Raw genomic sequence first — 20,225 nt, forward strand, 5'->3', positions numbered from 1 at the left:
GAAATCACATTGAGTGTAACCTTAGTTGGTTAGGTTCCTTGTGGTTGGAATCTAACTACCCGAGTTCAAATCCTAGGCTCATGCTCACATTTTTTTTTCTAGAAATTAACGGCGCTAGCTATTCTTTTAATGGTAGGTGACGTGCTCGTCAACAACGAGGCACTTATGATGATTTATAGATAAATGTAATATATAGTAAACAATCTTAACTAGAGCATTGATAAAAATATCTGTCCCAGGAAATCATCCCAATATGATTTTGCAAGAAATCTCTCCAGTTTATACAATTTTGACTCGACTGAAATAGTAAATGTGGCTGGATGTATATCTTTGGATCGCATGCCATGCTGATACACCAGGGGTGCGTGTGCATTTGAATGAGTTAAGTTTGTGTTCTAGGATTACTATCTCAAACCTTCTTCTTAATACAATGATACATAGCTCTCATGCGTATTCGATAAAAAAATATTGATGTTCTTTTTCAAGGATTAATTTGAGGATGCAAGTGTATCCCAACAAAATTATATTACCACAATCATGTGTATCTACTTGTTAAGCACTACTCTGTTCGTCCATTATTGTAAAGCAGGGGTTTTAGAAGAGGATATCTGAATGTTATGTTTTTAGAACTTGCCTGTGAAAGCCTTCGAAGCCATATTTTGATCTTTTAATTTCTCTTGCAATATATTATCAATTGATATGAAACTAGTATCATGTTGAAGTTCCTTGGAATACGAATATATTGATGTAACTTCTATATACTAAAACATGTACATAATTTGGTCAAATTTTGCAAATTTGATTTTCTTTTCAAATTTAAATGTTCCTTGCATTGATGGAAGTAGAGAGAAAATGCTGATATTTCGTTTGTTATGTACTCCCTCCGTTTCAAATTATATATATATATATATATATATATATATATCGTTTTGGTTTTTCTAAATTCATAGGTGTTTGTATGCATCTAGACATACACTATATTTAGATGCGTACAAACACATATGAATCTAGAAAAATCAAAACAACTTATAATTTGGGACAGAGAGAGTAGTAGGTATCTTATGTAGCCAACTTGTGTTTCTTACTCTAAGTCTTGCTTCTTCTTTATCTCATGGATGTCACATATACCCAAGGAAAAAGTGTATGTTTCATCCATTAAGTATTTTAAAAGTGTGTTATTCATCCCTTATGTTTTAATTGGTGCAAATAAACCCCTCAACAATTTATATCAGTGCACTAATCATCCTGCTTTGCTTTAATAATGGTTTAGTATCATCTAATGGTGGTTTTTGCTACATAATCATCTTACTAATCACTACTTAGTGATATAATATGCTGAGTTGAAAATATAAAGTCCAAAAAAAATCAGTACATCCTCCCTGAACCGATTCACACCAAACTACTATAGCGATTGACTCAATATAAGATGTGGGTACGGTAAGAGTAATAAGCAAGATGGTTATATGGTCTAAACCATTGTTATATGACATTAAATCATTGTTAAACTAAGGTGGGATGATAAATGCACCAATTCAGTTAGTTAAGGGATTGATTTGCATCAAATGAAATATGAGGGATGAATGTCACATATTTGCAATACTTGAGGGATGAAAAATACACTTTTTCCTATATACAATACCACTAAAACCTATACGAAGTCTCTTTGCCATTATTCATGTTTCTTAAGGGTTTGAGCACTATTTTGTCTTTAGAAACAACAAATAGTATACAAAAGCACAACTAGGTTGATGAACATAGTAATAGTATTCCGGTAATTATGTATCACTAGCTAGCTACTATATCACCTCTCCAAACAGCACTATTTTTAGACAGTTCAGATTTGTACTGGTGTCTATCGTAGAGATAATGACGCCATGGCATGTGGAGTGCGCACGCACTTTTGCGAATTAGGGGATTACACGTGCCAATGCTATTAGCCCATGTGATCCACCACATCAGTACAAAGTTCTCTCATCCCTTTCCTCTCCTTCTCAACTCTCTAACAATGTACACTAGCATATCATGCCTAGACCTAAATGATGGTCGGAAGGAAGGCAATGCTTCTTTTGAAGAGAACAACGGGGGCAGAGGATGCCCACCTAAACTTTTCACCGTGATAAGCTCTGCGATGAACCATATCCCTTACGTGTGGGGGCATTAGCTTGGCAAGCTAGAGAGTACAGGCAATTCTTCTTCAGTTCTTCATGAGTGTATGTAGCAAATGGCGTCCCAAGAAGTCATCACAGCCACTAGGGTTCCAGACAAGTTCCACACGTTGCTTTTGAGGACAACACTGCACTCGGAGAAAGGTAAAATATCTTTGTGAGTTGTTTTGTCCAATAATATGTTGAGAATTCATGATCCTAGCTACTATTTCTTAGTTAGAAACCTAACTTTGTACTATGAAGTTTCCATTGAGTTCAAAGATCAATTTTGTTTGCGGCAAGAATCATACTTGGACAATTTTCCTATAGAGAGTTTTATGCATAAGTTTCCTTATTTCCACATTGAAAGGAAAATTCATCAAGTAGACAGTCACATTGATTGTATTGAAACTAGTTTTCTTTTATTTTAATTAGACTTCTTTGTGTTGAATTACATGGCTTGTAAAGTGAACTTTATTCTGTGCACAAGTGCTCAGGTTTTCAATATATCTTTTTGGCGAATGTAGTTAAGTATTATTTTTGAAGCAATTTGATCTTTCGGACATGTCACCACTAATAGATAGATTCCTTCTTAAACTAATTTTTGGCCCATTCTTGCATGTTTGGATTCCATGGCAAATCATGTTAGATTTGTTCAAAATGATTCTTCATATTATGGTCAGCGGCGAGACAGAAATGTTTCGTAAATGATAGTGCTGAGTATCAAATCCCTACTTCAATTTTAGTGATGGAATCACTTTGAATTGATGACCCTTGGCATTTTGCTGATCTTTTTCTTTAAAAAAAAAGGAATGTGTGGCCATTTATTGTTTTGGATCCGCTGATATTTTCTATTTCAACACTGATAGAGTATATATATCTCTTCTGGAATTGATTTCTATCATGTGCTTGCATGTTCTGACTCCATAGGATATCTCCTTTAGAAAAAGACTCCGTAGCATATCTTATTATATTTCTTTTGAAATATTTTTTTTTCATATTTTTCCATATTATGGGCATCGATAATGTTCCATAAATGTTAGTGATCATTCAAATCCTTCTCCTTCAACTTTAAAAATGCATCCACATTTGGATCCAGCCATATATTTTGTAGAGAGGTTCAATGGGATAGATAGGGTTACTATATAGCATCTATAAAAGGTGGTCGAAGGAAGCCATCCTGAGAAGTGCAGCATGAGCGAAGTAGCTTACTATTTAGAGATAGATGACGAGTTTTAGCTGCCAACACCATTCAGCCTCCTTGCGCATCTTCCTCGTCTTCGTCATCCTCCTGCTCAACGCTCCTGCTGGTCTATGCAGCTGCTGCAAGCGCATCTTCAGCTTCGGCGACTCCATCATCGACACCGGCAACTACGCGAATGGCCCGTCAATGGAGTTCCCATTTGGCATGACCTACTTCAAACGCCCCACCGGCCGCATCTCCGACGGTCGTGTCCTCATCGATTTCTACGGTGAAAACTGTAACAATCAGTCTGTGTAGAGTACATGCTTATCACGGTGTGATCGAGTCTGTTCACCTCCATGCATTCTTTCAGCTCAAGCGCTCCAGTTGCCACTGATACCACCAAATCTGCCGGAGAAGGACACGGAGCAACTCCAAAAGACTGCTAATCTTATCCTCAATATCTTTTTTGGGGGAAAAAGATAAAAAACGAACTCCAACAGTCCACCCAATCATTCCCCAATTTTTTAGCGACGCTAAAAAATAGCCTACCACCGCGTATATTTTAGCGTTGACGTTCCTCCCCCAATCCTGATTCCCGCACGTCCGCGCGTCCCTTCTGATGGGCCCAATACGATGACGTGACCTGTTTTGAAATATTGGGGGCAATTTATTAGCGATCTGCTGTGGATTGATATGTCTTTGGAGGAAATTTTTTTAGGAGAACCTCCAATACATAATTTTGGGGAAAAATTTTTTAGGATACTCTTGGAGTTGCTCGCAGTGTTGGGCTCCACGGCAATGCCCAACGACTATTTCCGCAAGTGGAACCACAGCGTGCCGATGTGGTGTCACCTGGGCATGCAAATGGGTTGGTTCAAAGATTTGCTGCACCGGATTGCTCCCAGGGATGGTACGTGACTTACTATTATTCCATACACCACGTTCATGTGTTTATTATGCACTGCACAAATTGTTCTATCAGATGCGAAGAGGCAGGTCCTAAGCGAGTCTCATCATCGTGCTGGGCGAGATCGGTGGCAACGATTACAACTTCTGGTTCCATGGCAATAGGGCTCGCGAGGAGGCCGGCCAGTTTATCCCGGACATCATGGCAACCATAGGCTCTTCCATCCAGGTGCCTTCTCCTTGCATAGTCATCATCATCCACCGTCAGAATAATTTTAATCAGATCACGTGCATGCATTTTGCAGGACCTCATTCGTATGGGTGCGAAGGTGATCATGATCCCGAACAACTTACCCATCGGGTGCGTGCCAAAATACCTGAGAGATTACAAGAGCGCCAATCGCGCGGACTACGACGAGCACGGGTGCCTCCGGTGGTTCAACGATTTCTCGCAGAGGCACAACCAGGCACTGCGCGGTGTGGTCGACCGGCTCAGCGCTCAGAACCCGGGCGTGAAGCTCATCTACGCCGACTACTTCGGTGCCGCCATGGAGTTCGTCAAGAACCCGCACAGATTCGGCATTGGTGATCCCCTCACCGCGTGCTGCGGAGGCGACGAGCAGCCATACCACACCAACAAAGGGTGCGACAAAACAGCCAAGATCTGGGGCAACCCGAGCGGCTTCGCCAACTGGGATGGTGTGCACACGACGGAGAAGGCGTACGAGGTCATCTCTCAGGGAGTGCTTAACGGACCGTTCGCCAACCCGCCGTTGCTGAGAACCTGCTAGAATTCCGACTGCAGAAAAGAACCGATAAGATGCTCGGGCAAATTGCGCGGGGGATTTTAGTTTTTGTTGCAGCTGAGACTTGTAAAGCTTTTGGCATTTTCAAAGACTATATGCACCGATAAACTTACAGAAATAAAAGTTGCCGATTTTTTGGATGGTATAGTAGACTACTCAGTGCAATTTCGCCCCATCTACGTTCTCTATAAAAATAAAATAGGTTTTGTTAATCTCTCCTTTTCTTCTCTCTTTTTATTATGAAGCTCACTCTGAATTTCCATTTAGCGAATAGACCATGTTTTTTCTCTCTCTAAAAAGATAGGTTTATTGGGCTGCAAACTCTATCTCAGCCCGTGAAGCACCGGCAGACCAACCAGTAACATCATGCTGGGCCAGGCCACCTGCAACCTCCAAACAAAGCAGAACGAATTGAACACTATTTACGTTGGCCCAGCGCAAACGCCAAAATATTTCAATCCCCCGCGACTCGTGCTCTGCACAGGCTGCAGCCCGCGATGATGCCTGTGCCGCTGCCGCTGCCGCCGCCCGGCGCGCCGCTGCCTGCCTTCGCGCGCACGCTGGCCGAGCTCCTCGTCGCTCTCTCCACCACCCGCGCGCTCCCCAAGGGGCAGCAGCTCCACGGCTACCTTCTCAAAGCCGGCCACCTCCCCGCCACCGCTTCCTCCCACACGCTGCTCGCGCACCACCTCCTCACCTTCTACTCGCGCTGCGCGCTCCCGGACCTCTCCCACCGCGCCTTCCTCGACCTCCCCTCGCCGCCCTCCCCCGCGGCGTGGTCATCGCTCATCTCCTCTTTCTCGCAGAACGGCCTTCCCGTCGCTGCCTTCGACGCGTTCCGCCGCATGCTCGCCACGGGCGTCCCCGCCACCGACCGCTCCATCCCCTCAGCCGCGAAGGCCATCGCCGCCGCCGAGACCTCGTCGCGCCCGCCGCTCGCGCCTCAAGCGCTCCACGGTCTCGCCGCCAAGACGCCATTCGCGGGCGACGTGTTTGTTGGGTCCGCGGTTCTCGACATGTATGCCAAGTGCGGGCACCTTGCGGACGCCCGCCGGCTATTCGATGAAATGCCGGAGCGGAATGTTGTCTCTTGGTCCGCACTCATCTGTGGGTACGCTGACGCTGGGATGCATCCTGCAGCAATGGGAATCTTCCGCTTGGCACTTGAGGAGGATGTGCCAGTGAATGACTTTACAGTTTCGTGCATCATCCGTGTATGTGCTGCAGCGACACTCTTTGAGCTTGGAGCCCAGGTGCATGCCAGGGCTATAAAGACAGCGCTTGATGTGTCACCCTTTGTGGGTAGCTCACTTGTTTCGCTTTACTCAAAGTGTGGGCTTGTGGAGTGTGCTTACCGGGTGTTTAGTGAAGCGCCTGAGAAGAATCTTGGCATTTGGAATGCAGTGCTAATTGCATCTGCTCAGCATGGGCATACATCGGCAGCATTTGAGAGATTTATGGAGATGCAGAAAGATGGGTTCCGGCCCAACCACATTACCTTCCTGTGCTTGCTCACTGCTTGTAGCCATGCTGGTCTTGTTGATGAAGGGAAACGATATTTCGCCCTTATGAAAGAGTATGGCACTGAACCACAGTCTGAACATTATGCTTCAATGGTTGACCTACTTGGTCGTGTAGGGCGTATAAAGGAAGCACTTGATCTCATTGAGTCTATGCCCATGGAACCACCTGAGTCTGTTTGGGGTGCACTCCTCATGGCATGCCGTATGTTTAAGGATGCTGACACTGCAGCAATTGCTGCAAAGAGGCTGTTTGAAACTGGCTCTCGCAGCTCTGGTGCACATATGCTCTTGTCAAGCACATATGCAGCTGCAGGAAGGCATGTTGATGCAGCACTTGCTAGGAAAGCAATGCGTGATGCAGGTGTACGGAAAGAAACTGGACTTAGCTGGCTGGAGGCTGCAGGGGAGGTGCATACCTTTGTGTCAAACTGTAGGAGACACCAAAGAAGTGAGGAAATTTACAGGGTGCTAGAGAAAGTTGGTGAGAAGATGGAGGCAGCTGGTTACATGGCAGACACTAGTGTAGTGGTTAAGGATGTGGATGGAGATGAGAAGCGAGCAACAGTGAGGTACCACAGCGAAAGGCTAGCAATAGGGTTAGGCCTTTTGATTGTTCCAGAAGGTGTGCCAATCCGAGTTATGAAGAACTTGCGTGTGTGTGATGACTGCCACAATGCAATTAAGTATCTAACTAAGTGTACAGGAAGGGTTGTGGTACTCAGGGATAATCGTCGGTTCCACCGATTCGAAGATGGGATGTGCTCTTGTGGGGATTTCTGGTAATTGACCAATATGTTCTCTTCCATGTGTTCTGAAAAAGTTTGCTCTATATGGATTCATCTAGAAGGTAAACCTATGTTATCTCAGTAAATGGATCTGAGTTCAGTGGCTGATACAAAAATAAAGTGGGTGTTGATATGCGAGTTTCAGATAGTTGAAATTTGAATGTCCAATTTTCTATTTCGTTGGAAACTGAAACAGTACAGAGTATTTTGGAAAAGTATGAACATTGGGCATGGGATGCAATCTTGTACCTGAGGGTCTACATGGCACTGAGGCTTCTGCTCAATATCCTAGAACATGCATTTGGAAGTAGCAGGTGCAGAAATGCCAAACAAGATTCCTAGGTATGTAGCTGCCTGAATAGTTATAACTTCTGGTAGCGTCTTATGGCACCAATTAATGGTGCATGTTTCTCATGTCACATTCTCATAGCTTCACACATTTCACAATTCACTTGTTAGTGTGTAATTATCCCATTCTGTTTAGTGACAAGGTCAAATTATGTTTATTAAAAACATCCTTAAGCTGAACCAAAAATTGAACTAACCACTTCAAATGTTAAGCGAAACTACAAAAATATTGATCCATTTGAATTGACAGTCCTCACCTTTAATGCAGAACTGGAGTGATCAGACATGGACATGGTCATGTAGTAATGGTGCTCAGACAGGGTATTATGTGCTTATCATCTAGCTCAGTTTAATGATCTGAGTGGTGAAGAATGAGCTCCCACGATAGTTTTTTCCCTCAGATACGTAGGAGAGTTGTGTATCATTTCATTAAAGTATAAGAAAGAAAATTGTACAATGCCGAAGCCTTACAAACCTTTACAAAGTTATGTCGATTTCTTGGGCATGGAATGTTGGCTTATTTTTTCTTTAAGTAAGAGTACAACTTATTTATGTTCCCCAATTCTTTTCTATCACAAATAGTTGGGACTTACTTTATTACAAAAAAGATAAGGGAAAATAGTTGTGAACTGCATGATGGTTCCTTGATTCTTTTTAGCTGTATAGAATTGAATTAATTGCTTTTGAGGCACTAAATGACTTCCTCCAAACACAAATATAAGTTCATCTTGGTTTGTCCTAATTCAAACTTTTTAGCTTTGATTGTCGGTGTCTAAATTTTTATTTACATTAATAACAAAAGGTTGGCATTACTAGATTCATTATGAAAAAATACTTTGATAATATATAACTCTTTAAATTTATGACAATATATTTATGTGGATATTTTCTGGTGAAAGTGTCATTAAAGACTGTTGATGTAAGATGGACTTACATTTGTGATCGGAGGAAGTATGTTTGTTAGGTCAAAATTCAATAGTTGATACATATTTCACTGAAATATACTTTCGAATTTGGTTCTCAATTTTCCAGCATCTACATCTATCAACTCTAGCACCCACCGCTTCAGACACCAGATTCTTGAGTTGGTGGGGGAAGGCTTTTCGTGCTGTACCTAAAGAACAACGGAAAGGTCTGAATTCTCTGGTTATCTTGGTCGCCTGGGAAATCTGGAAGCATAGGAACTCATGTGTGTTTGAGCATACAAGACCAAGCATTACAGAGTTGATCAGGAAAGTGGCTGATGAATGCATTTGTGGGGCATGGCTGGAGCTTCTAAGCTTCAGGATTTCCTAGCCAGGTTGCTAGGTCGTTTTTGGTAACAGTTTCTGTGGTGCTCCTGTAAGCTAGAGGCTTGTTTGCGTGGTGTGCGTCTTTGTTCTGGGCCCGACCTTGGCTGGGCCCCTTGTTCTTTTTTCTACCTTAATGAAATGACACGCATCTCTCCTGCGTTGTTTGAGAAAAAAATATATTTTCGAAGTGATAGGTAGAGTAATGTGCTGTATCTATGTCACTACCATATTATTTAAATTTTCTATGATTTCAAAATAAGGTTCTCCAGAAAGGGAACTGCTAAAACTAAAAACTTTGAAACCAGCTACACCTGTCTTAACCCAAAATGGACAAAATCTTGGCTGTTGGGTGGGATGGAGTGAATCTTAAGGTAATCATGCTTCTCCTGTGTCTGTACTGTATGTATGTTCAATAAAAGTGGCTAGTGAGTTGGTGGCTGTATCCTGCCTTTCTGAATAGAATTTCTCAGACATTGTTTGCGTCTTCTCTGGTGAAAACATAGTTACAAGTGTACATATACCTCCAGTCACAGATAAGTGATGCTTTTGAGTTGTCTAAAGTCAACCATCAAGTTTGAGTACAAATTACCTTTCACGTGTTAAGTTTGGAATTTGAAAATGATATGATTAGATTTTGCATCTAAAGATAAGTTCGTCATAGTATACTTTTGCTATGTGTTATAAATAATTTGTAATAAAACTAGTAGTCAAATTTGTTTGGAGACCGCACTGATTTCTAAAATATTTTTACCGTCACTTATTTGTGACTAGAGGGAGTATTTAACAAGCATGGTTAATAAAGGTTTTTACTGTCAAGTGCCTTTGTTGTCTGCAGGATTTGATGGATGTATAGTTTGGACAATGCCTAAAGATCACCCTGCCCCTTTGGCAGAATCTAATCTCTGCAGATTAGACGTGGTCCGCAGATGTCTGCTGGTCCTAGAAGGTGGATGCCTATCTTAAGAAGCACACAAAGATATGCTGGCTGCACATTGTTTGCCTTCCCTACTTTCTCTAGCTAGTGCCAGTTGGCATGAACAGAATGGTGGATTTCTCTTTAAGTCGTTATTTGATCCGTGCAAGCTTCTCTATGCTTTGAAATCCAGGATGGATATTGCCAAGTTGGCCAGCAGATTGATAGAGTGAGAATGACGGGGGATCTCCTATTCTTCATGCATATTGAACTGCGAATCTGATGGACAAGCTAGTGGCCTACCATTATACCTATATATATGCAGGTGGAACATGAAATTCTGAGCTCTTGTAGCTAGTAGAAAACCAAGAGAAATAGAAACACACACGACAAAGATGAGTCTGTTGAGAGGACTTGGAAACGTGGCCAGAAGATGGAGAGAACTCAATGGTGTGAATTATTGGAAGGGGCTTCTTGATCCCCTTGACATCGACCTCCGGAGGAACATCATCAACTATGGTGAGCTCTCCCAGGCAGCCTATACTGGGCTAAACAGAGAGAGGAGATCAAGGTATGCTGGGTCCTGCCTCTTCAACCGCAGGGATTTTCTCAGCAGGGTGGATGTATCGAACCCAGATTTGTATGAGATTACAAAGTTCATATATGCAATGTGTACAGTCAGCCTGCCTGATGGATTCATGGTTAAGTCTCTGTCAAAGGCTGCATGGAGCAGGCAGTCAAATTGGATGGGGTTTGTTGCAGTAGCTACTGACGAGGGTAAGGAAGTGCTTGGGAGGCGGGATGTGGTGGTGGCATGGCGTGGGACAATACGAATGGTAGAGTGGATGGATGATCTTGATATTTCCTTAGTGCCTGCTTCAGAAATAGTTCTTCCAGGCAGTGCAATTAACCCCTGTGTGCATGGAGGGTGGCTTTCTGTCTACACAACTGCTGATCCAGGATCGCAATACAACCAAGAGAGTGCAAGACATCAGGTAACTCATTCAAGCTCTTGAATGCTCAGAAACCAATAGAAATTGTCTCATGTTTCTAAGGAAAGCTGTACCAACCTGTGGGCAAGTTAGCAGAAAGTTGTTGAAGTACTAGAGTGGAATATTATTTGTAATAGTGTATATGCTTGAAGTGTAGGTGTTCTTCCATTAGAGTTCAAGTTAAGGAAAGAACGAAGCGATGTCTGCAAAGAGTAATACTCAATTGAAATAGCTTGATTTGTGTGCACTCAAGCACCGCTTTGCCTTTTGAAGTAGTTAGCTGTTCTCTAGTTGAGCAGTGGTGTTTCAGAAGCGCTCTTCGGGTTTCTCAGAAACGAGCACATAGGCTATTTCTGTTTTTTGAGTTAGGTAACCCACCCACTTTGACACCTTGGGGATTGGACCCGGGTGGTGTAGTTGCCTCTCTACCCCTTCACCACTGGGAACTCATCATGGTGGCAACAAATAAATCCCATTGCAGCAATGCACCTTCTTGTTTAGAGGTAGTTTGGTTCAATGTATGATACTAAATCAGTAAAAGTTTCTTGGCAGGAAGGTTAAAGGTTAGTTGGTCCATGTAAGAAAAACAAACTTCCAATTTCCACTAGGGGAACAGTCCAATGGCCTAGTCGTGGGGAGGTTTTTTAAGCTCCCAACCGGCATTGACTTGGGTTTCTTTTCCTTTAGTGAATGCCAAAACTCCTAGCTGGTTTCTGAAAAGAAACAAGAAAAAGATTCCACCGGGTTTTTTTCTGGTGGTGTTACATTGCACCTTAGCACTAGATAACCATCATTATGATTTCTGGTGGGAGATGATCCCACTCATGAACCATCTGGAGCTTAGCCTGCAAAAAAGATAATCATGGCACAATTACTGCACTGAGAACATAAAAGGTTTGGACATATTTTTTACAAACTAGATCTTGAACAGTGCTATCCCTGTATGCATCATTTTCTCGTTGATCGTGCATATCTGGTGAAGCCCCTTCATTTTGCTCATCATTTGTTAGAAAATAGAATGAATCTGTGTTGATCAAACTAACAAAAAATTAGCAGGTGTTGAATGAGGTCAAAAGGATACAGGATTTGTACAAGAACGAGGAGACAAGCATCACCATAACAGGTCACAGCCTTGGGGCAGCACTTGCCACCATCAATGCCATTGACATCGTCTCTAATGGCTACAACAAGAGCTGCCCTGTGTCCGCATTTGTCTTTGGAAGCCCTAGAGTTGGCAACCCCGACTTTCAGAAAGCATTTGACAGCGCAGCTGATCTGAGATTGCTCCGAGTTCGAAACTCTCCTGATGTGGTCCCAAAATGGCCAAAGCTAGGATACAATGATGTCGGTACAGAGCTAATGATCGACACAGGGGAATCACCCTACCTGAAGGCCCCTGGAAACCCCTTAACATGGCATGACATGGAGTGCTACATGCATGGTGTTGCAGGGACGCAGGGGAGCAGTGGAGGGTTCAAGTTGTTGGTTGATCGAGACATTGCCTTGGTGAACAAACATGAAGATGCACTGAAGAATGAGTATTCAATTCCAACATCATGGTGGGTGGTACAGAACAAAGGTATGGTGAAAGGCAAGGATGGCCGGTGGCATCTAGCCGACCATGAGGATGATGACTACTGACTGATGTAGCCTGGCAGCTCATCATTTACCAGTTTGTTACGGGACAGCTGCGCTTGTCTGGTTTGACTGATGTAATTATCTCATTAGGACAAAAGTTACAATTCACCAGCTCAAAAGGCAAAATAAAGAAAACTAGTTTGTGTGTCCATTGCTGTTTAACACTAAAGGAATGCGTCTTATTATGTTTGAAATTGTATTTGACAAATTTCTGTATTCAAAATCATGAGTCTTATTAACTTTATCTGTTGTAATGAAGTCTAAATTTGTTGAGCAGTGAATTCTTGAAATTGTATTTGTTGAATTGTTTATCTGTGCTTCGATTTTCATCGCGAAGCTTGTTCTAGCAAAAAAAAAGAATCTTCTCATGGATAAGTGGAACTGCTTGGATAAGTGGTGCTAGACCCCTCCTAATCTCATGGATGAGGCAAAAGTAAGGCTTACTGTCTGAAAAGCTATTAGGGTGGGAGTTTCATAGAGATTTCATGCACATTAAATACGATGACACATCAGCATATGTGATGACATGGCAACACAACTATGAAGAGAGAGAGGGAAGGAGTTTTTCATCAGGATGAAACTGTGTATGCAATGTTTCCAAGACTATGAAACTTGATGAAACTGGCATTGGAGGCTAGAGAGTTTCATTTTATCTGACCATATCTAATCACATACCTTGCAATTAAATGGTATGCGCAGACTATGAAATCGTGAAATGAAATTGCATTGGGGGGATTGATTTCATTCATCAACTCAAACTTCTTTTGGTGACATGTCACTCTTGGAAACCACGAGTTGAAACTCCCCACTAGGAATAGCCAAACCTATTCATCCTTTTAGTACTATAATTAGTGTAATGGCGTAATGTATTTCTATATATATTTATAATGTATTGAATTTGTGGAAAAAGCTAGATGGCAACTCCATAAAGGGGGGAAAGAATGGGCATGCCAACTCTACTCAAATTCATTAGCGGCCAATAAAACCTTCTCGTTGTCCCGATGGCTCCGGCCCCCGGATCTGCCCATCTCTCTCTCTCTCCCCTTTTCTCGATCAGTCGGTCTCATGTTGGCATCTGCCATGAATTACTGATGGATCAGCATCACCGTCCAACAACACCTTCCTCTGGCCAGGCGCTGGCTCCGGCGAGGTGGCTTTGACAGGCTGCCACTTCGTCCCCCACAACAGGCAACAGCTTCTTCCAAACCGGAGGTGATCACCTTTCTAGTGTTGGATTGGATATTTCTATTAGGGCATTAGGCTTAACCACCCTCTGCTGCCGTGCAATTTTTTTTTTGTTTATTGTTTCCACATGCATCGTTTCGCGATCAAAATATCCCCCAATAACCCGCTGATCTCATTTCCTTTCGTCTTCCCGTTGCTGCAGTTGTTGGTATAATAGATCCAGTACTGCTTTTGAAACCTCTCTTTTTGAAAAGCTGATCTTGAATACGCCGCGTCGTTTTCCTCGCCTTGTGACCGTAGATTGTCCGGAAACTGGAGTCTAAAGGCTATGCGAGTATCAATTCAACGATCCTATCTGAAGATCAATGCATGGCGCATTATAGTACACCATCCGTTTCAAATTACAGGTCGTTTTGGCTTTTCTATATGCATAGATATTATTACGTATCTAGAAATAGAGTATATCTAATTGCATAACAAAGTCTATGAATCTAATAAAATCAAAACGACTGTAATTTGGGGTGGATGAAGTATTAGATAATTTCGACTAGCTCTCGGCAATATATTACAAGACAGTTTATCCAGCGACAGATTCAGACGGTCCCAGTTCGCTCTAGATCCTTGAATTCTTTCCAAGCCCACTGGCCACTGTCATGTGCCATGTCAGCAAAAGGATGCTCCATTTTTACACCTAACTAACTCCGAGAGCAACCTAAGTACCTAACCATGCAGTACCACACAGGTTGGCCCAAGAGAGGCGACAGTCACACTGCAGTGACAATGTCCCCCGGCGACATGGCCGGGCGGTGGAGGGAGCTGCACGGCAGCGACCACTGGGAGGGCCTGCTGGACCCACTGGACGCCGGCCTCCGGCGCTGCCTCATCGCCTACGGCGAGATGATCACGGCCACCTACGAGGCGTTCATCGGCGAGAGGCGGTCCCCGAACGCCGGGATGTGCCGGTACCGCCGCGCCGACCTGCTCCGACGCGTGGACGTGTCCCACCCGGGGTGGTACGCCGCCACGCGGTACATCTACGCCACGGCCAGCGCCGAGGTGCGCGGCGAGGCGCTGCTCAGCCCGCTCTGCCGCCATGGCCGCGCCAGGGAGTGCAACTGGATGGGGTACGTGGCCGTGGCCACCGACGAGGGCGCCGCCGCGCTCGGCCGCAGGGACATCGTCGTGGCGTGGCGCGGCACGCAGCGCGCGCTCGAGTGGGTGGCCGACCTCAAGCTCGCGCTCGCCTCCGCCGCGGGGATCCTCGGGCCCGAGGGCGCCGACGGCTCCGACCCGTCGGTGCACCGCGGGTACCTGTCGCTGTACACGTCGGCCGACGAGGGATCCAAGCTGAGCAAGAAAAGCGCCAGGATGCAGGTGTGTGCTCTGCTTCTTCCTTTCTCTCTTGCAGTGTCCAGTCGGATCATCGCTCGTGTCGTGTGTAGTACGACTACAACTAGGATTGTTACATCTTGTTTGATTGTGGTTCATATCTGTTGATTTCAACAGGCTTTTTTCTTTTTCAAATAAAATTCCAACAGGCTATTAAGAAGGACTTATAGTTTACTACACTTGATTTTTTTTCAGTTCATTTCCACTTCAAAAAAAAATTCCCAGTGAAGATTAGCTTCCATTTGTAAGCAAAGCGGTGAAACATCTAGGTGATGAAGTTGGTCATAAGTATTACCTCGGCCTGAAAACATAATACCTTGTTGTCGCAACAACTCCCTTATATGCATTGGAAGTTATCTCAGAATGACAGGGTTTTGCTTGCCTTAAGAAGCCTGCATCCAGAAAAGGTGCGATCTAGCTTTCTAGTATCCTATAAGTTGTGCTTGCTGGATTGGTGTTGGTATTGGTTGCGTAATATGTTTTCTAGTTGAGTATGAAGTGTGATGCTTTGCCTTTAAGTAAAAAAGTTCATTGAGCAAGCGAACTGATGATAACATCAATCAAATACTACCTGAATGATAATGCATCAGGTGTCTAGGCAAAGCAATTTGATGACTGCGATTAATTCAAGAAATTATTGAAAAGAATTTGAGTAATTATTGGTAAATCATTGTTTTTATATATTGCAACTTGCTTTCTTCCATAAAATTCAACGTCAATTTGTGATTCTACGAAATGTATGACGTTCCTCTTAGATTACAGCCTACTAAAAATATCGATCTCGGGCATAGATTGCGGTGGTATTCTTGCTGGGATACGGGCTCTCAAAAAAGCCCTAAAATTTCAAATGCAATATGCCAACACTCGAAGATTCATATTTTCATAAGACCTGCAATCTTCACACGATGCGGTAATTTTGGTAGCGTCAGAGGTGAGCAGGGACGGTGATTTTGGTAGCGTCAGGGCCTCAGGTGTGTACTTGCCCAGTGCTCCACAGTACACATGATGCCGTGATTTTGGTAACGCCAGGGGTGAGCCTTGGCCGTCCAGTGATGATCCTTTTTCCAACCATGTACTGTAGCAATGCTCAACTACTCCTAGTCCTGGTCTCCAATGCAGTGGATCCTTGTCCTCCGCGAACACGTACTGTACAGAACCCGAAAAGTTTCAGACCGGCAATATGCCCTCGATTAGTAGTACTTTGAGGCAGTGTCAACTGTCAAGGCAGGCATTGAAGCATGGCGTGTTAAGACGGATAGTGTGGTTGATAACACAATGACCAGAGGAGAAGGACATTTGGTGGTTTTAGCTTGATGGAGATATAGCAGAAGAGAATGGTGACACTTGTGGTGAAGGATCGAAATTGAAGATGCGATGCTATCGACTCCTTTTATTTTCAGAGAGTAGATGCTATAGACTGTTGAGGTCTTGAGGAATAGACAGATCTTACAGGAGACTGTAGCGGGTGCCCAAAGGAAGGGGCTAGATTAGCACTTGTACTATGGTTAAAAATGTTTAAAGCGATGGATGATTGTGAAAGGTTGCAGCGGAGGTCAGTTAAGAGATGGAATCTGGAATGGATGTACACTATGTGATAGTTATCTGAATAATTTTGTGTGTTTAGTACTCCGTGAACATCGTGAATCAGATTTACTCTATAAGTAATTATCGGGTTCATCAGAGTATCAGACTAGATTAGAATCGGATGTTACTCATCTCCTAGCTTCCATTTTTTTTCTGAATATACTCAGCAAGTTATTGTTCGAGCAGGTATTGACAGAGATCGCAAGGCTGATGGACAAATACAAGGACGAGGAGACGAGCATCACCGTCGTCGGCCACAGCCTGGGCGCGACCCTGGCCACGCTCAACGCCGCCGACATCGTCGCCAACGCCTACAACAAGTCCCCGGGCTTCGACGACAGCCGCCGCGCCCCGGTCACCGCCGTGGTGTTCGGCAGCCCACGCACGGGGGACCGCGCCTTCCGGGACGTCTTCCACCGCCTCCGGGGCCTCCGGATGCTCCGCGTCCGGAACAAGCCCGACCGCATCCCGCACTACCCGCCCGTGGGCTACGCCGATGTGGGCGTCGAGCTGCTCATCGACACGCGCCGGTCGCCGTTCCTCAAGCCCCACGGCAACGAGTCGCAGTCGCACGACCTCGAGGTCCACCTGCACGGCGTCGCCGGGTGGCAGGGCGACGGCGGCGGGTTCGAGCTGGTGGTGGAGCGGGACGTCGCGCTGGTGAACAAGTTCGACGACTGCCTCGCCGACGAGTACCCCGTGCCCGTGGGCTGGAAGGTGCACCACAACAAGAACATGGTGAAGGGGCCCGACGGGAGGTGGGTCTTGGAGGACCATGAACCTGACTACGGCGACGAGGAGGACATTAACTTGTAGGGCAACAGAAACAGCAATGATCTGGACGTCGTCGTCCAGTCCCGCCACGCCATGCCATTGCCAGCCGATCGTGTTTGGTGTTGCGTGCTACACATCTTATCATGAAGTTTTCTACATAAGGGCCTTGAAAGAAGTTTTTTCATACAGTTCTGATAAATAAACATGGCGCGTTCACATGACTGAGACTCGATTAATACACATTGTGAAGCCATGTAAACACAAGCAGGGGGTCAAAGTAAGACATGATTTATATCAAGGGCCATAAACTTCCTCGCAAAAAAAAATATGGAACATAAGCTAAGACTCTGATTCTAGTTGGCGACAAGAAAACCTTTGGAGGGATCTCCCCTTTTTCTAAGGGAAATGGTAGGGTTATTGTTGGTGGAGGACGGACCCGAAGTGGACTCCGTCACAACAGTCGGAAAGTATTGCTCCGGAGGGGTATCAAAAAAGCCAACTATGTAAATGTCTATCCTAACTTCCTTCTCGTGGGCCGAAGTTGAAACAAACTAAGAACAATAAATGTAGAACAGTAAAGAACAATAATTGCAAACAGCTTTCACTAACTTCGGACCAGCCGTCCCATCAGTTACAGTGGATCCACTACTTATGGAGAGATGAACCGCCACAAAGTACAATTACAATTTACCGTTACCCAACGGCTAGATTCCAAGAATATTCTAGGTACAACAGGAAATACAGCCTTCGTATGGACTCCTCCAACTAGCCCCTCGTACAGCCCCTCTGTTCCACATGGCGTACCGTGTGGCCTTCAGCGCATGCTTGACTTCGGAGGTCGAGGGACCCTTTGTCGAGCATCCCCGATTTTCCTTCTAAAGATAAGCCATCTTGACGATGAGACGAAATGCCAACCCTTCATGGGGTCCCGAAGGCCGACCCTCCACTTGTTTTGTTCTGAAGACTCTTTCGTACGACTAAGGTTAATGCCGCCGCCTTCCTCTCCCCTACACTCAGAGTTCGCCACAAAGCAAACAAGCAGTTAAGTTTCACATCAAAAAGGGCTTCTCCTTCCGAAGGGGGCTTCTCGTGAGCGAGGGCCATCTTCTCCCTTGATGGACCCAACTTACTATCCTAAAAATAATGGTACAACCATCCTTTGGAACTCCTCGAGGTTGGCCCATGCATGATTTTACTTCTGTGCCCTTTGTTCATTATACTTTCCTTATTTGAAATCATTCATTAATATTTTGCTCCATGGTTTTTATAACTTTTTACCCTTGTTACTGTTTCTCTTCCGCCCAGCCTATAAATACCCCCCTGCGGGCCATGGGCCATTTACTTTTATCGCTATCGCTTTCATTGCTGGAGATCCGAAGCCCCTTCGCTGACTTTGGTATTTTTCTTACGACTTCGCCTTTGGATTCTTTACTTGAGTTCTTTGTTGCATGCAATGGCTCCAAAACGCAAGCACCCTTCAGGTGATGATGGTGATGAGGTGATGCCAAAAACTATTGTTTTTGGCTGAAGCTGTCTCCATCCTCACGACATCAATCTACTTAAGCAAAACAAGATGGTCATTGCTGGCCAGGCACCTGACTCCAAGGTCATTCTGAAGCCCAACAACAATGAGGTTGTCATCTTTCGCAATCTCCTTTATGCCGGCCTTCATTTCCAATTGGATCCCGTTGTCGTAGATATACTTCGACTGTATGATATCTACCTTCATCAGTTAACACCCTACGCTCTTGTTCATCTATCGACGTACATGTGTATTTGCAAGACCACAAAAATCACACCTTCGACCACCGGCTTTGATAATGTTTATAAGGTGCATCATCAGCCGAAGTATCTTTTGGAGAAAAGTGCTAACAGAGTGGTCGAGAAGCAAGCTCAATTTGGATGCCTTAACTTCCTCAGAGTCTTGAACCCCATGGCTGCATATCGCAAGAAGTGGCCTAACGACTGGCATCAGCATTGGCTCTATCACGAAGTGGATGCCGAAGAGAATGGTGAGCCCAATCGCCTCATCACTCAAAAAAATCGAGGCTCTACACGAAGATTACAAGATTGCCCTTCCCGCATGTGCTGAGGATGATGCCTTCCTTTCCATGCTTCGTCTCTTTGCCTGCAAGTACAGCACTCGCGATATTGTCGAGGAGTACTGTATGCTTGGAGTGTGGCCCGACCGTGGTGGCTGGTCTATTCCTGACTCTGACGAGACTGATACTGAAGGGCCCATCCCTTGCCCGCATTGGACGAAATACTTTGAGTTTACCAAAGAAAGTAAGATTCTACGCTTGCCCTCATTAATATTAATTTTGCTTCATATTTCCTCTTCGTTTACCTAATTTTTCTTGTGCTTCGTTTTGCAGAGATCAATCCCATCAAGGTTGAGGATCGTGGGGATTTTATTCTTGGTGCTGAGTCTCCTTTGGTGTATGAAGAAGTACAAAGAAGACTTAGTGGTTCCCGAGGGAATCGTGTCTTTTCATTCTTTGGTGTCGAGGCTCCTGTTCACGAGGCATCCAAGAAAAATATTTTGCATTTGGAGCAAAAGGCTTTGAAGAAGGTGGTGAAGGCTGCCGCTGTGAAAGGAACTGGCGAGACCAAGACTGTCTCGTCCTTGGCTCAGGAGAAACTTGGGGCGACGCAACGACTCAAACGTACGAAGCGGGGCCATTGTCCTGGTTCTAAAGCTGCTCGCGCCCCCAAGAAGGCCCGCACTGAGGAACCTATTCGCGAAGTTGAGGGAGCGGG

At 44.6% G+C, this 20,225-nt stretch overlaps 3 protein-coding genes and 1 pseudogene across 6 annotated transcripts; all 4 read left to right on the plus strand.

The window, feature by feature from the left end:
- Positions 1-3,150: 3,150 nt before the first annotated feature.
- On the plus strand, positions 3,151-5,235 carry LOC140222723 (GDSL esterase/lipase At1g28600-like; annotated as a pseudogene).
- A 170-nt stretch (positions 5,236-5,405) lies between these two features.
- On the plus strand, positions 5,406-10,299 carry LOC140222722 (putative pentatricopeptide repeat-containing protein At5g52630). Of its 4 annotated transcripts, XM_072293626.1 has the most exons (4): positions 5,406-7,692; positions 7,967-8,019; positions 8,731-9,936; positions 10,097-10,299. In XM_072293626.1, exon 1 carries the CDS (start codon positions 5,540-5,542, stop codon positions 7,346-7,348), a length of 1,809 nt encoding a protein of 602 aa, XP_072149727.1. In that variant the 5' UTR covers positions 5,406-5,539; the 3' UTR covers positions 7,349-7,692; positions 7,967-8,019; positions 8,731-9,936; positions 10,097-10,299. The 4 variants fall into 4 exon arrangements, with proteins under 4 accessions (XP_072149727.1, XP_072149726.1, XP_072149725.1 ...); XM_072293627.1 differs by having other exon boundaries at positions 5,487-7,692; positions 8,731-10,299; XM_072293625.1 differs by lacking the exon at positions 7,967-8,019 and having other exon boundaries at positions 8,731-10,299.
- LOC117858617 (phospholipase A1-II 1) lies at positions 10,299-12,536 on the plus strand. The gene is made up of 3 exons (XM_072294008.1): positions 10,299-10,680; positions 10,786-10,898; positions 11,952-12,536. Exons 1-3 carry the CDS (start codon positions 10,299-10,301, stop codon positions 12,534-12,536), a joined length of 1,080 nt encoding a protein of 359 aa, XP_072150109.1.
- A 975-nt stretch (positions 12,537-13,511) lies between these two features.
- On the plus strand, positions 13,512-17,763 carry LOC117855564 (phospholipase A1-II 2). Its single transcript, XM_034737950.2, has 3 exons — positions 13,512-13,745; positions 14,461-15,092; positions 16,878-17,763. Exons 2-3 carry the CDS (start codon positions 14,499-14,501, stop codon positions 17,505-17,507), a joined length of 1,224 nt encoding a protein of 407 aa, XP_034593841.1. The 5' UTR covers positions 13,512-13,745; positions 14,461-14,498; the 3' UTR covers positions 17,508-17,763.
- Positions 17,764-20,225: the final 2,462 nt, after the last annotated feature.

Source organism: Setaria viridis, chromosome 5, assembly GCF_005286985.2.
Source record: "Setaria viridis chromosome 5, Setaria_viridis_v4.0, whole genome shotgun sequence".
NCBI lineage: Eukaryota > Viridiplantae > Streptophyta > Magnoliopsida > Poales > Poaceae > Setaria > Setaria viridis.

Bases quoted from the DNA above. Each gene is read 5' to 3' on its own strand.
- LOC117858617 (XM_072294008.1), top strand. From the start codon at position 10,299: ATGAGTCTGTTGAGAGGACTTGGAAACGTGGCCAGAAGATGGAGAGAA. The intron at 10,681-10,785 runs GTAAGGAAGTGC...TGCCTGCTTCAG, and splicing joins TGCAGTAGCTACTGACGAGG to AAATAGTTCTTCCAGGCAGT. The intron at 10,899-11,951 runs GTAACTCATTCA...AAAAATTAGCAG, and splicing joins AAGAGAGTGCAAGACATCAG to GTGTTGAATGAGGTCAAAAG.
- LOC117855564 (XM_034737950.2), top strand. From the start codon at position 14,499: ATGTCCCCCGGCGACATGGCCGGGCGGTGGAGGGAGCTGCACGGCAGC. The intron at 15,093-16,877 runs GTGTGTGCTCTG...TTGTTCGAGCAG, and splicing joins AGAAAAGCGCCAGGATGCAG to GTATTGACAGAGATCGCAAG.
- LOC140222722 (XM_072293626.1), top strand. From the start codon at position 5,540: ATGATGCCTGTGCCGCTGCCGCTGCCGCCGCCCGGCGCGCCGCTGCCT.